This window comes from Garra rufa, chromosome 5, assembly GCF_049309525.1.
Source record: "Garra rufa chromosome 5, GarRuf1.0, whole genome shotgun sequence".
Classification (NCBI taxonomy): Eukaryota; Metazoa; Chordata; class Actinopteri; order Cypriniformes; family Cyprinidae; genus Garra; species Garra rufa.
The window spans coordinates 12,481,329-12,495,030 of NC_133365.1; the positions used below are offsets into that span (position 1 = coordinate 12,481,329).

Below are 13,702 nucleotides of genomic sequence, written 5' to 3' on the forward strand. Positions count from 1 at the left end.
AAGAACAGCAGGCCGCTTAACTGTTCAGGACAAACAAAGGACTCATGAGCAACTATCACTAAACAAACAAAAAAAATAATTCTGTGGATCATTCAGGTAACAAGATAGATAGTATTAAGAATCAAGTGTATGTCAACTGTTGAACGGGGTAATTTTTATAAACTATTATTTTCTCTTGTGGACTGTATGTAAACATCTTTTACATGAAATATCTTATTAAGGTCAGTACTAAATAATAAAAAACATGCATTTTGCATGACCCCTCTTATTTTGCTAAAATAATCAACATTTTGCAGATATTTCAAGGTGTATGTAAAGTTTTGACTTCAACTGTAGATAAACATTCAATACATTAAAAATGCCAAACAGACAGAATAACTCTTTGTTGCAATACTCTCATAATTGCTGGTTGTGAGGTGGAGGGCTTGCGAATCTAGTCTGATGTTGATGTTTGGGAAAATTTAAAACAGTGGTATGAGTTTGGGACAGGAGTCAGAAGAAGACATTAATGTTTGGAAAACACTCATTATTTTTCCACTTTCTTTTGATGCCACTAATGATTCAAAATGGACCTTAAAATGGTCAGAGAGTAATATACACTTATCTATAGCCAAAAGCAATATCAAATATGTAATAAGTAAGCATGTGAAGGGCAAAAGATGTGTCTTTGTGAATAAAGGGCTTTTAAATTCTAAAGCAAATTTGTGGAGCTATATGAATTCTGCGTCTATCAAAAGTTATCCTTACTAGCAAACAAACATCAATAGATACATATACACATCTGTTCATATTAACAACATATAGTGCAGCCTCTTGTGAAATATTGGTGTTTGTTTGGTGCAGAGCAAGATGCACAATCCTCATCTCCATCCACCAACATCTCAGCATTCAGCCGCCATGCCATTCACTCATCTGTCTTTCTCTGTTTTTCACACACACACATTGCCTCTCCCTCTATGTGGGCTGTTGACTAAACAAAATGGCCCCTGACATTTCTTAGCTAAATAGCTTTCCTGCCAATCTCAGGCCGTGTCAGCTGCCTTCACCGGCTGCCCACATTTGCTCACCTCCTGAAGAGAGAGAAGAGAGAACGAGGAGAATCAGAGGAAGAGGAGGAGGAGGAAGAGCCACGCTGGGCTCAATAAATGAACCACCGCAGGACTAGATCAAGGAGCGAGGAAGAGCAGAGTCATTATGCTAATAACTCACAAGGGAACACTCTTTCTCTCTCACTCTATTCCCACTGCATCTCTCGCTCGGTCTATGCCGTTCTCCCCTGTTGAGTGACATCCTGGGGGAGGCCGGCCGGTGATAATGAGGAGTCAATCTTGTTAGGATTAGACAACAACATACAGGTCGAGTAGTCATGCAATCCATTTTGAGGACAGGAGAGCAGGGCAGAGGAAAGTGATCAGGTGACATTTAAACATGCACTGAGCTTATATGTAAATGTCTCAAGGGACTTTGACATCTCTAGAGCTTAGTGCCAGATCTGACTCACTTCTCTGAACACTCTCTTCATCATTTATCTGCTCCAAACCTGTACCACTTTCTTATGTGGGACATAACAGGAGATATAAAATACCACTTTAAAGGTTGGTATAATTATTTTTCACAAGTTGGTATAATTATTTAGGGTCGTCGTGAAATGTCTGCAACATACTTTTTTTATTTAAAATTCCTTAATGATCGTGTAAAACACCATTTTTACCTCGTCAAAAACAGCTCCGTTCACAGCGACCTGTTTTGGTGCATGTCTCTTTAAATGATAATGTGCTAATGTGCTCACCCCGCCCCTCCCTTCTGTTTTTTTTGTGTGTATTTGGTGGCATGTTACCATCAAAAACAAAACTAATCCACTGTGTCAGAAAGAAATTAAGGCTCTTAAGTTGTTTTACATCCAACTACAAAACACCTGCACTGCTTACGAGACATTGTTGGCGGACATTGTACAACAGGCTAAGGGCGGAAATATGCTAATACAGGAAAGCCTGTCAGCTATTGTGGGGGGGGGCCTGAGCAGTATGATCAAAATGACTTGATAATTGAGACTGTTTAGGTTTTTTTGAATGGATTTTTTTATCATTGTAGGGTGGTTGTGTCAGTTTGCAAACACCATATAAAAGTGAATTTTGTATCCCATGTCCCCTTTAAAAGCTCTACTTCAGTCAAACAAATCAGTAATTGAGCTTTAAAAAAGCCATGAAAATCTCTTTTTGGTAAAGTCTAACACACTTGAGAATACAGTTTAGCGTCATCCAGGATGCAGCTCAACTGTTTTCAACATTGATAATAATAATAAGAGTGTTTTTAAGCACCCACTCATCATATTAGATTGATTTCTAAAGGATGTGACACTGAAGACTGGAGTAATGATTGCTGAAAATTCACCTTAACAAAAATATACTATACACTACACTTTTTTATATAATGTCTTAAAATTTAAAGAGTCACTTTAAATTGTCACAGCATTACTGTTTTGACTGTTTTGACTTTTGATCAAATAATGCAGTCTCTGTGAGCAAAAGAGATGAAAACAAGGTAATGAAAAAATATGTATGAATCAACAGCAGCTTGGACATTCCACTTAAAGACACAATATGTCACAATATGTAAGTTTTCGCCGCTAGAGGCGCATATTCAAAACAAACAAAGAAACAAAGGCGTAGTTTGATGATGCTGTGTTAGAGTGTGGATTCATGGGAGTTATTGTCTTCATCCCCAAAGCTGATGCAATCCGACGGGACTGAGGCAGAAATTCTTATTAAGGTCTTTTATTATGCCACAGTCGACCACTCTGGTTTCTTTAGGTCATGCCTATGTAGACAAAGCAGCACTGTTTTATCATACTAGATACATTTGAGTGCGTTGAAAGTTCATTTATAATGCTACTCTGCATTCGTCACCTGTCTAATAAAATGCATAACATTAAAGCGTATTTTAGGTTTCTAATTTTCTACGATTTCTATCAAATCAAGGGTGTATATTGTAATATGCAGGCTACACACACTAGTTAAAATCGCTTATTTCTCTGCATTTACACATTTTTCAAACATTTGGGATAAAGTAAGTACACAAGTCAGCAAAATATATAACACTGTTCTAGTGGTTTTTGGATATTTTAATCAAAAAATACACATTGTGCCTTTATGTCCAGAAAAGATTACTGCATGTTCATTTTTGTGTGAACTATCCCTTTAAAATGGTGCTTTTTCCACTAACCTTTCCTCTCCCTCTCCCTCTCTCTCTCTCTCATCAGCAGTGATTTGAGGATCACAGTAATCAGCCAAACCCCCAAGAGCCCCATTACAGACACACAGGGTTGTTACACAGCTATTGTCAGCCTTTTCTGTCTAAGTACACCATACACATCTCCTAACTGCCTTTTTCCCCTCCGCACAGACATCACACGCACACACTTTTAAACTCTCTTTAATCCGAGAGACTGCTGATCTGAGTGGGTGTTCTCATATTGTCTTATATAGGGTTATTCCTCATGGAGAAGCAAAGCCTCCTCCTTCTATTCATCTCTTTCTTCTTATCTAAAGCCATCTTTTCCTCCCCGCTCATCTCACCTTCTTTTCAGCTTCCTTTGAAAGAGTTCAGAGAGAGAAAGCAACAGAAACCATTCTCCATTTAGACAAAAGACAGTCTTTTTTGCCCCAATCTATGGCTTGCATTCCTGCATTCCAAGGTATATTCAGGCTCTTCCTGTGTCTTCCAAGTTCCCTGAGGGAATGTGCGCCAGTGCCAGATGTGCTCCAGTAACATCTGGACCACAGCAGGGAGCGCATGAACTTGAAGGGGCAGTTAATGACAATGCCATGGGATGTTTAAACCACTGTATGCATCACTACATTATGTGATTTAAAGTGATTTAAACAACCGAGGCTTCTCTGAATCTTTCAAATTGGGGGTTTGAAAGTAGGGGGAATCTGGATGATGCAGCTCATGGGTTGAATTAATTAATAATACAGTAATCAAGCCTGAGACACTGAAAACAGTTATCATGACTTGCCTTAGTATAAATTAACACAGTGCAGTCTTTGCAGTCGACCCTTTGCAAGGAGTTTGATTGACAGGTGATCTGACCAATCATAACTCTGCATTTTTGTTTGACAAACATAACAGACAGGAGAGTAGATTAATGTCGGTGGACTTAAACTTGAAAAATGGCGTGTACTGTCTTTCCACTGTTAAAACAAGATACCTTCCCATGTTCATTCATGTATATTTAATGCTATAACTAGTAAAGAGAAAGAGATAAGATTTTTTTTTTAAAAAGAAGTCTCTTCTTCTCACCAAGTCTGCATTTATTTGAACCAAAGTACAGCAAAAACTGTACTGTAATATTTTTACTATATAAAATAACTGCTTTCTATTTGAATATATTTAAAAATGTAATTTATTCCTGTGATTTCAAAGCAGATTTCTAGCATAATTACTCCAGTCACATGATCCTCCAGAAATCATTCTAATATTCTGATTTGCAAAAACATTTATTATTAATATTATGTTAATAACAGCTGAGTAGAGGTTTTTCCGGTTTTGTTGATGCATAGAAAGTTTAGTAGAACAGCATTTATCTGAAAAAGGTATCTTTCATAACATAATAAATGTCTCTATCATAGGGCTGGGCGATTAATCGAAAAGTAATCGAAATCGACATTCAGAACCTATAATCGTTCAAATTTTTCCAGGACGATTATTTCGATTACTTTCCCTTTAAAAACACCGAGGCGCCAGAGTTCACAGAGGGGGGCGCGGGAGCTGAAATGCTTAGAGATAGAGACCTGTGCGTGACAGATTTTTCAGTCAGCACGGAATTTTGTCCCTCTCCCGCCTGCAAAAGCCTGCATTGTGGTTACCTATACATATTTTTTGAGTACATCGATCTTATTCTCAACAGAAAAGCAAGCATGGGCTGCTGTGTGCATGCATGGCAGAATGCGAGCAAACAATGCTCCCTGCCTATCTCAGTTCATCGCGATCTCATACAACTCTTATAACACAATGAATATTTGCACAATGAATATTTAACAGTGTCTACACTTCGTGTGTTGCAATGAGTGGATTCGTGCGCACGCAATATTAAGCAGTGCGCAAGAACTTTCGGTGAGTGGATTCTTGCATTCCAGAAACTTCCTATTCTTGCACCTGTTAATCATTTTGAAGTTATATTAGTTGTTCGTGTTGCTTTTGTGTAATAGATGAATAACAATTTGTATGTTTTTAGATATTTTATGTTTATATATTTCTATTTTCCGGGAGTCCCTCCAATCATTTTATTCTCCCGCATCCCGCACACACACGAGTTTCTACCCACTCGCGCATCAAGTTTTGTCCCGCGCCGCACTCTGTTTCTGTGCAGGTCTCTACTTTGAGGTCAAATAAAGATGTATAAAATGTTTTACTAATAATTTTATATAAAAATGTTTTTAAATCATATGCTTACAATGCCAATATAGGGCAATTAAAAAAAAAAAATTAAACAAGTGTAATTGACAGTATTCTGACGATCCGGCGTTTCAATCTACAAATCACCAACGTTTACCATGGTTTTACTGTAGTAACACTGACAGTAACCATGGCATGGCAGAAAAGTAAAATATTCATATAGAATTTTATTATACTTATAATGTGTTAAATATATTAAAGGAGTAATGGAATATAATAACAATATATATATTTTTTGTAAGTCATTACAGTTGTTTGTTGTACATTTGTAATTATACTGAATGTCTTCAGGATGCTGTTTTTCATTACAAATTCTTTACCGTGGTAGTGGTAATCTACAAATGTATGCAAATGTATGAAAGATGAAGCTGTTGTTATTTTTACAGATACTCACAGAAACAGAAGCTGTCAACTCTGCTACTGTCAAATGTGCATTTCTAAAATCTAAAACTTGTGATATATATGCATACATACATACAAGAGTAATTTTATTAAGAAGAGATACTGCTTATTTTCATTGAAACATTGAAAATAATTTATTTTGTTTCCAAAAGTGCAAGTTATTTATTTTCACTAATTTAAGAAAAATGTGACTGTTCGTTTTAAGCAATGTGTGCTTTAATTTCAGTTGTTCAACACTGATGTTCAATAAATAATCGTAGATAGTTGATAGTGTGTGTTTCCTTCAATTATTTTAAAATCAAGTAATGCACCCTTCATTCAAAAATCTCTCACTTGTAATATGTGAGCATATTTACTGTACAAAACTTGTCAGTGAACTATGAGGGCAAAAAAAATATATACATATAAATATAATTAAATATAATTTTATTAATAAATAAAATAATCGTTCATTAATCGTAATCGAGTTAAAATGTTCAATTAATCGAGATTTTGATTTTAGGCCAAATCGCCCAGCCCTACTCTATCATCACTTTTGATCAATTTAAAATATCCTTGAATAAATAAAAGTATATTTATATTTTTTAATTGTGATTTTTTTTAATGGTATAGTTTTCAAAAGCTTTTTATTTCAGATAAATGCTAGATAAATCAGATAAATCTTTCTATTCATCAAAGAATCCTGAAAAAAAATACTCAACTGTTTGAAATATAGATAATAATAAGAACAAAAAATGTTTCTTGAACAGCATATCAGCATATTAGAATGATTTCTAAAGGATCATGTGACAGAAGACTGGAGTAATGATGCTGAAAATATAGCTTTGAGATCACAGGAATAAATGACATTTTAAAATATATTTTAATAGAAAGCAGTTTTTTTTATATATAGTAACATATTTAGAAAAACTACTGTTTTTGCTGCTGTACTTTGGATCAAATAAATGCAGGCTTGGTCAGCAGAAGAGACTTCTTTAACAAACATAAATCTTACATTTCAAAAACTTTTGACTGGTAGTGTATTATGATCAAAGTGAAGGAGGGGTTGAACCAAATGTGAGCTTATCTTTTTATCTGTTAAAGCTTGATTTTCGTTTGTTTTTGTCCAGGTTATTGAGATTTCCATGAGGTTTTTTAACTCTCACAGAGCACTTAACCTATAAGACATCCCATTAACATCCCAGCAAAGAATTTGGCAAACTAATGAATCCTTTACATTTCCTTCTTCACAGGCAACACTCTGGGCCTGTAGCTGCAGCTCTAGGACTTCACTGTGCCTTACTTTGCGTGCAATGATCAAAATGAATTTCTATTATCGCTCTGAAAGAGGCATCAGCATCAGAGGTATGCCTCCATTTCCTCTCTCCTACCTGTTCATCCCCTGTAGTTCCTGTAGTTAGTAAGATGACTCCATCTCTTTCTGTATTCCCACTAGTTAGAAATACGAGTGCCGTCTTTCTGTGATTTCTGCTCTCTCCTGCAGTTAAAGATATGTCTCCAGCCTCTCAGTAATTGCTGCCTGATGAGGGTCTTCCTGAGGCGATGTGAGACTCATCAGTCTCCGGGCCATCGGCACTCCCCCGGCCGCGCGTCTCTATAGCATAATTTGTCATCCTGATGGAGAGCTAATCTGACAGGATGTCTGCCCACAGACGGAGAAGGCGAGATATTCTGTCTGTACGTATCCTTTTTTCCCTGCACTGACTCAGTTTCTCTGTTTGTCTGACTCTCATTTTCTCACTGCCTCTGTATGCCACTTATCTGCCTCAATCTATCTCTCTGTGAGCGGTGTGGTTCAGCAGGTGTCTGCCCTTGTAAACCAGCCTAATAAAAATCCTGGGATTTGACAATCTGTCTCTGGAAATATGCTTTTGCTCACCAGCGACAGCTCTCTCTTTTTCCCCCCATTCCATTTCCTTTCTCTCTGTTCTGTTTAGTCTCTCGTCAGGCATTTATCTCCTTTTATAGATCTGTTTTCATCTTGTCATTTCTTAAACGCACTTAAATGTCATCTTTGACAACGTCTGTATGAATTTGTGGTATTAAAAAAGGCACAAAATGCACAGCATGAAAGATATTCAAGTTTTGTTCATTTGAGACTGCTGAGAGGAAGGTAAACAGCAGAATGAAAGGAATATTCACTCAAAACTGAAAGTTCTGTCATCAATTATTCTCCCTCATGTCATTCTAAACCTGTATGACTTTCGTTCTTCTGCTGAACACAAATGGATGCACTTTTCCACTTTTTTCATCTTCGGAACACAAATTGAGATATTTCTGATGAAATTCAAGATCTTTCTGACAATGTTCCCAGGCCCAGAAACATAGTGAAGGCATTGATAAAATAGTTCATGTGACATCAGTGGTTCAACCGTAATTTTATAAAGCTACGAGTATACGTTTTGTAAACAAAGAAAACAAAAATGACTTTTCTTCTGGGTCATTATTCGCAGCCATTCACAAGAGTACCATGATGCTGGGCGTTGCTGTCTATGCAAGGTCCGAAAGCTCTCGGATTTCATCAAAAATCTTAATTTGTGTTCTGAAGATGAATGAAGGTCTCATGGTGCGTTCACACCGGATGCGACTTGCGCGGAAAAAACGCGCTATTCGCGCGTAGTTGAACGCTTGAACATTTGAGTTTACTCGCGCCATTCGCGCGTTAAAATTCGCGTCATTCACGTGTGACATTTTCTTCACAACAGACGCGAATTCGCGTCAAGGGAGGGGCTTCAGCCACTCGTCAGCGGGAAAGTAGTTGTAAAATAGGTGAATGAGCTCAATTTGCCAGCTTTAGCTTGCTTGTAGTCTCAATATGTATGTATATGTAGGTCAAATTGAGTAAAGAGCGTTTTTTAAAACTAACCAGATTGTCCGACCTCTTCACTCACTTTATTCCTAGCAAGATCCCTTTTATTCCTGTTTCTACAAAAGTCCAAAGATGTATCGTCCAGCTCCGAGGAACCACAGACAGCAACGGTGATTTTGTCCGCCATTGTTGTTTTGGATTTCTGCCTCAGTCACTACTAGAGCAAGCTCCTGATTGGTTAACGCGGCGCGGATTTTCGCCAAAGTTCAGATTTTTGAACTCGCGCGTTTCGCGCCGCAGGATGGCTATTCGCGTCTTTGCATTGACTTAACATGTAAATCACTCGCGCTTGCCGCTTCATTCGCGTCCGGTGTGAACGCACCTTTACAGGTTTTCAGTGACATGAGGGTGAGTAATTAATGACAGAATTTTACATTTTGGGCAAACTATCCCTTTAAGGATCACATCATGCCCAGGTTTCAACTGATTCTTTCATGTCTTGTTTGTTTTCTCCACTTATAACATGTCTTATAATAACTAATGCAGTGTAATTAATTGCCAATCTATTAGCTAAATCTAATATTTAAAAAAATGTACAACTGAGGGAAATAACCAGATTTTTTTTAAGACAAGTTCAACGATACCTAAAACAAGTTTCAAGTTTAAAAACTAAAAAGTTGAAAAATGTTTTTTTTTTTTTAAACCTTACTTTTCTTATGTTTATTTCCATCATTTTTAAAATTTCTGTTTATCCGAATGAACTCCCCTTTATATACTCCCATGTATTTGTAAAAAGGTGATGTGTTATATATTTTTCTATAAGGAAAAGACCAAGACTGGGATCAGTAAGATTTTTAATGTTTAAAAAAAAAGTCTCTTATGCTCATCAAATTTCCATTTATTTTATCAAAAATACAAAAAATAATATTATGAAACATTATTGCAATTCAAAATAAGAGTTTTTATTTTAATATACTTTAAAATATAATTTATTTCTGTGATGCAAATCTTAATTTTTCATCAGCCATTACTCCAGTCTTCAGTGTCAAATGATCCTTCAGAAATCATTCTAATATACTAATTTATTACTTTTATTATCAATGCTGGAAACAGTAGTGCCTCTTAGTATGTTTTGGAACATGTGATACTTTAAGATTCTCTGATGAATAAAAAAAATAAAAAGAACAGCATTTATTCAAAATAGACATATTCTCTAACAATAAAAGTCTTTCCTATCACTTTTTATTAATTTAACACAATTTCTTTAAAATTTAATGACCCCAAACTTTGAATGAGGTGTTTATTGCAACAAAATTGTTACATTTTATTTATCAGAGAATCCTGAAAAACGTATCACAGGTTCCAAAAAAATAACAGCACAACTGTTTCCAACACCAATAATAAATCAGCATATTAGAATGATTTTTGAAGGATCATGTGACATTGAATACTGGATTAAAGATGCTAAAAATTATATTTTAAAGTATATTAAAATAAAAAAAACACCATTTTAAACTGCATTAACATTTCACAATATTACGTTTTTCTTCTGTATTTTTAGTCAAATAAGCCTTAATGAGCAGAAAAGTCTCCTTTAAAAATCATTAAAAAATCTTACTGTTCCCAAACTTTTGAGCGGCAATGTAGGTCATTACTCATTCAAACTTTTCAAAAGTTTTGACATTTATTTAAATTTCTTGCTTTTTTCCCCCCACTTGGAAAACGACTACTTCTATAATGTCTTTAATGCTGCTTTTTGTGATTTCTGGAGATCATTGTATGGAAAAGAGCAGCATCCACATTCTGCTAAACATCTTTTATGCTTGAAAGAAATGGTTTAGAAAAACAAGAGAGTGTCTAAATGACCAAATCCTTGAACTGTGTGGTTTTATCATGTTTTTACTCACATTTCTGAAGTCCAGTGTTCATCTGCGAGTGGGGGTGGAGCTGAAGGGAGAGATCACCTGGCCCTGGCAGACAGGCCAGCATCTCATACACACACACACTCACACTCACACTCACACTCACACTCACGCACGCACGCACACACACACACACACACGCACACACACACACACACACACCCACCCACACCCACACTCACACACACACTCCTAGAGCAACATGGGCCACACACTCCTCCTCACACTGTAAAGAAAAAAAGAGAGAGAAATTAAATGTTAATGTAAATACCTCAGTGCCAAGTTCAAGCCTATGTCTGAACCCAAAACATTTCACTCACAAAATCTTGCTGTTAAACATCAGATATGTTGTGATCAGCTGTGATTAGGTGGTGTTTACAACATTTTTGCATTCAATGCGGACATAAAAATGACTTATTATGTTTAGGGCTGTTATTGTTAACTAGAATTAAAACTATTGCTGATTAATTTATTTTAGATAAAACAACAAGATAATAAAACAAATTCAAGCTGAAGTTCTAAAATTGCTCAAATTAGAACTGAAATGATCAAAACAAAAGCTAATTCAAAATATGAATAAATACTATAAAATCTAACTGAAACTCTAGTCAACAAACATTTGTCAGTAATTTGACTTTCAACAAAATTATATTCAAAACAAACTAATTAAAAACGCCTCTCTTGCCCTCGGAAAGGCATGATTTAAAAGGGATGGTGTGCATTAAAAGCTTACTGTTAGAAAAGGTGCAAAGCTAAATGACTCACAATCATGTTTTGGATCATTTTCCAACATAACAGGAGCAATGAGACAATTACCATCTGTCAGTTTGACACACAAATTTTCACTGCATTCATTAAAACTCAGCAAGTCTTCTAATCAAGTGTGTCATGAGGAATGCATCCAAACATCAATTCAAATGTGCGATTGAGTGCAATTTCACACATTTTTATGTGAAAAATGAATTGCATGGCAAATAGAGTTTCCGTCGCAGCTACAAAAAGAACCAGCGATAAACTCAGCTATGATAGCTTTCAAAGCTTTGGATTCGCATCAATTAATCAACCAACCAACCAATCAATCAAGTGAAGCTTAGGAAATCAACCTCTTTGTCAATTCAGAGCAGCGACAACCCCTCACGTACTTTTCCATTCCAAACCGCTCTCACTAATCGTACAGCAGCAGGCAAAACACACTTAAAATCAAATCTGAGGTTCAATTTAACATCAAACACACTAGCCAGAGTGCTCTGACCGTGCCCGAGGCGCTTCATCTCTCTCTCCTCACCTCCACATCTTTGGCCCGTCTTCTTGCATGAATAGCGTGATCAAAGGTGACCTTTGCTAAATTCCAAACTTTCACATTTGTGACCCTGGACCACAAAACCAGTCATAAGGTAAAATTAAAAAATACAAAACTGAGATATATACATCATATGAAAGCTCAATAAATAAGCTTTCTATTGGTGTGTGGTTTGTTAGGATAGGACAATATTTGGCCGAGATACATCTATTGGAAAATCTGCAATCTGAGGGTGCAAAAAAAATCAAAATACTGAGAAAATCACCTTTAAAGTTGTCCAAATTAAGTTCTTAACAATGCATATTACTAATCAAAAATTACATTTTGATAGGTTTACAGCAGGAATTTTACAAAAAATCTTCATGGAACATGATCTTTACTTAATATCCTAATGATTTTTGACATAAAAGAAAAATCAATAATTTTGACCCATACAATGTATTTTTGGCTATTGCTACAAGTATACCCCAGCGACTTAAGACTGGTTTTGTGGTCCAGGGTCACATTTGAATTTTTTACTTCAGCAAGGCGAGAATCAGAACACTGAGAACATTTCCGACACCTCAGCCATCAGTCATTAAGCACAATGAGTTAGTGTGACTGTGTGGGCACAGATCCACATGCACAGAATGGGAGAAATTGTCCTGACCAGCTGTCACTGCGACAGGATGTTCTGTTGATCGCTTGTTTCTTTATTTTAATTTATGTGGTATCTACTGGATAGTGCCCTCCATCTGTGAAATGTGACTGATTTAAACTGATCTCTATACTGTCTGTACACTTTTCAGCAGCCTTGGCTTTGGAATTTTTTTTCCCATACACTGTAAAAAGTTTTCAACAGATTCAACTTAAAAACGTAAGTTCAGCAGCTGCCTTAAGTTTTTAAGTTAAATCAGCTTAAAACTACAAGTCATTTGAACTTATTACAATCAAAATGAGTTGATTTAACTTGTGAGTTTAAATGACTTAAGTTGATTTAACTTAAAAATTAACAACTTAAGTCATTTAAACTCACAAGTTAAATCAACTCATTTTGATTGTAATAAGTTAAAATGACTTGTAGTTTTAAGCTGATTCAACTTAAAAACTTAAGTTTAGCAGCTGCCTTAAAATGTTAAGTTGAATCTGCTGAAAACGTTTTACAGTGTATGGGAAAAAAATTTCCAAAGCCAAGGCTGCTAAAAAGTGTACAGACTGTATAGAGATCAGTTTAAATCAAAGTGTAGGGATTAAAAAAAAACACTTCTTAACAATTTATGTCGTGATCCAAAACAACATGCAAATCTTTACCAATCTTTGCCACTATCCTTTTTATGACATTTTCAGCAACAAAAATGTAATACATTTATATTTTAGATAATTATAGATGACTTGTAATTATAGAAGATGATTATTGTTTTGCAAATGATAATATGCTGACCGAGTAACATTAAACATATTAAGAGAGAGAAATAAGAGAACTATCAATAGTCAATGTAAAGCTTTCAAAATGTAGCAGTTTTGATTTACGATTTGTCACCTCATTAAAAACCTTAAGGAAATTAATTTCATTTAATGCTGATTTAGGCTTTGACGACATATAAAGCTGGGTGTCATCAGCAAAACAATAAAAAATTTATACCAAATTTATGGAAAATTTGTCCTAAAGGCAGTAGATAATAAACAAAAGAGGGCCCAAAACTGAGCCCTGAGGCACACCACTAGTAATCTGAGATGGTTATAATTTAATACTTTTAATTTGAACAAACTGAGTCAGGTCTGATAAATAATGTTTTAAATTTATTGCAAAATAATAGGGATGTAACAGTATTA

At 35.6% G+C, this 13,702-nt stretch overlaps 1 protein-coding gene across 3 annotated transcripts in view; it reads right to left on the minus strand.

The window, feature by feature from the left end:
- Positions 1-13,702, minus strand: part of fam222ba (family with sequence similarity 222 member Ba) — an 89,774-nt gene that overhangs the window by 6,983 nt on the left and 69,089 nt on the right. For all 3 annotated transcript variants that reach the window (XM_073840714.1, XM_073840713.1, XM_073840711.1), the window contains exon 2: positions 10,576-10,816. In XM_073840714.1, the coding sequence (XP_073696815.1) occupies positions 10,576-10,657 (82 nt within the window). In that variant the 5' untranslated portion in view covers positions 10,658-10,816. The remainder of the gene's footprint in view (positions 1-10,575; positions 10,817-13,702) is intronic.